The sequence below is a fragment of the Vigna unguiculata genome, chromosome 6 (assembly GCF_037176805.1).
Source record: "Vigna unguiculata cultivar grain cowpea cultivar isolate G323 ecotype 2 chromosome 6, ASM3717680v1, whole genome shotgun sequence".
NCBI lineage: Eukaryota > Viridiplantae > Streptophyta > Magnoliopsida > Fabales > Fabaceae > Vigna > Vigna unguiculata.
In genome coordinates this window covers 4744163-4746434 of record NC_140797.1, presented here as the reverse complement: position 1 = coordinate 4746434, position 2272 = coordinate 4744163, and the positions used below count along the sequence as shown (strand labels likewise).

Genomic DNA, 2272 nt, shown 5'->3' with positions numbered 1-2272 from the left:
TCAAAACATTTTTTTTATGGAGGGCCAAAAGTAGCCAACTCGAAGTGTCCTAAGCATCAGAGCTCGTCCTTCGATATGACTTCCACATATACCTTCATCAAGCTCGAACATTACTCGTTTGGATTCATCCAGGTCTATGCAGGTTAATATAGGTCGTGAAAAACTGAATCGGAATAGATGATCGTCTAAAAGGGTATAGTCATAGGAGCTTCTCTTGATTTGGGAGGCTTGGATTGGATCTTCGGGTAGTGTTCCATCAGCTAAGTAGGTCTTTAATGGAGTCATCCATGTTGTCGCTCTTTGAGCTTTGCCTATAACCATTACCTTAGACCGACCTAGTATATCTACTATGGGAGTAGTTAACGTTTCTTTTATGACAGACCTTTGTTGGCCAGGCTTTGTACAACTGGAAAGTTTTGATAATAAATCTGCTAGGTTATTGTCCTGCCGTGGTACATGGATTAGATCGAAAGTAATAAAAGCTTTGGATAATACTTTTACATAATCCAGGTAGCGCGCTAGTTGGGGATCTTTTGTGGCGAACTCGCCATTTACTTGGCCTATAATCAATAACGAGTCACTTCCTGTTGATAGATGCGCAACTCCCATTTCCTTAGCTAATAACATGCCCGCTATTAAAGCCTCGTATTCAGCCTGGTTATTGCTGGCTTTAAAAGAGAATTTCAATGATTGTTCGATGAGGACACCACCAGGTCCTTCTAAAACAACCCCTACTCCACTTCCTTTAAGATTCGAAGCCCCATCTACTGACAAAAGCCATGTTGAGTCAAGTTTTTTCTCGATTCTCTCGGATTCATCCGTCACTTGGGGAACGGTTAACTCAGCTACAAAATCAGCCAAAGCTTGAGCTTTGATGGGACCCCTAGGTTCACAGACGATCTCATTTTCTGCTAATTCCATGGACTATTTGACAAGATGACATGTCATGTCCATCTTCTTTAAAACTTGTTTTATTGGGAGGTCCGTCTTCACAATGACGCTGAAACGGTGGAAATAAGGCCTAAGCTTTCTGGCTGAGACCACTATGGCTTCTGCTCCGTGTAGCAATCTACTGACAAAGTAAATTTGTCGTTGAATCTCTTCTCTTTCTTGTACTAGGACCGAGCTTATTGCATATTGTGTAACAACTATATATAATTGTAAAGGAAAACCTGCTTTTGGTCGGCTCAACACCGGCGGACGGCCCAGGTACTCCTTTAATTCAAGTAAGGCTTGTTCGCATTCTGGAGTCCATTGGAATTTCTCATTTTTCATTAAACACTGAAAGTAGAGGTGACCTCTGTCTCTGCTTTTTGCTAAGAACCTCGCTAGAGACGCCATTCTCCTTGTTAGTTGTTGTACCTCTCGTATGCAACTAGGACTTTTCATGTTTATTATGGCTGCACATTTGTCTGGGTTAGCCTCGATTCCTCTCTCGGTCAACATGAAGCCTAAGAATTTTCCAGCTTTAACACCAAAGGCACATTTTTCCGGGTTTAGTCTTAACTTATACTTGTTGATGGTGTCAAACAACTCTTTGAGATCTTCAGCATGACCGACTTCATTGGCCGATGTAACTATCATACCGTCCACATAAGCCTCCACGTTCCTACCTAACATCAGTTGTAGGATTCTTTCCATCATTCTCTGGTATGTTGCTCCTGCATTTTTAAGTCCAAATGTCATTACCTGATAGCAGTAATTGGCCTTGACTCCCATGAAGGCAGTTTTATCTTTATCTTCAGGGTGCATCCGAATCTGATTATATCCAGAATAGGCGTCCATGAAGCTCAACAAACCACATCTAGAAACTTGGTCTACAAGTGAATCTATGTTTGGGAGAGGGTATGAGTCTTTCGAGCAGGCTATATTTAAATTTGTGAAGTCTACACACATTCTCCATTTTCCGTGAGCCTTCTTTACCATTACTACATTAGCAAGCCACTCGGGGTATTGAATTTTCCTGATATGACCTGCTTCTTGTAGTTTTCGTACTTTCATTGTAGCTACTTCTGCTTTTTCGCCTTTGAACCTTTGCTTTAATTCTTGGATTAAGATTCAGGCGGTGACAAATGAGATTGGGATCTATTCCTGGCATGTCGCTTGCAGTCCATGCAAAAGATATCAGATTAGATCGAAGTACTTGATAGAGATCGGCCTCCATCCGAGCATCGAGGTCGGCTCTGATTTTTACCTTCTTTCCTGGGTAGATTTCTACTTCCTTTACCTCTCCTACAGGTTTCGGTCCGCGATTATCTTCGAGAATCCTAGG

The 2272-nt window shown here is 41.9% G+C and overlaps 1 protein-coding gene across 1 annotated transcript; it reads right to left on the bottom strand.

Annotated features, from left to right (window-relative positions):
* Positions 1 to 921, bottom strand: LOC146885411 (uncharacterized). Its single transcript, XM_085674915.1, has one exon. It carries the CDS (start codon positions 919 to 921, stop codon positions 1 to 3), a length of 921 nt encoding a protein of 306 aa, XP_085531041.1.
* Positions 922 to 2272: the final 1351 nt, after the last annotated feature.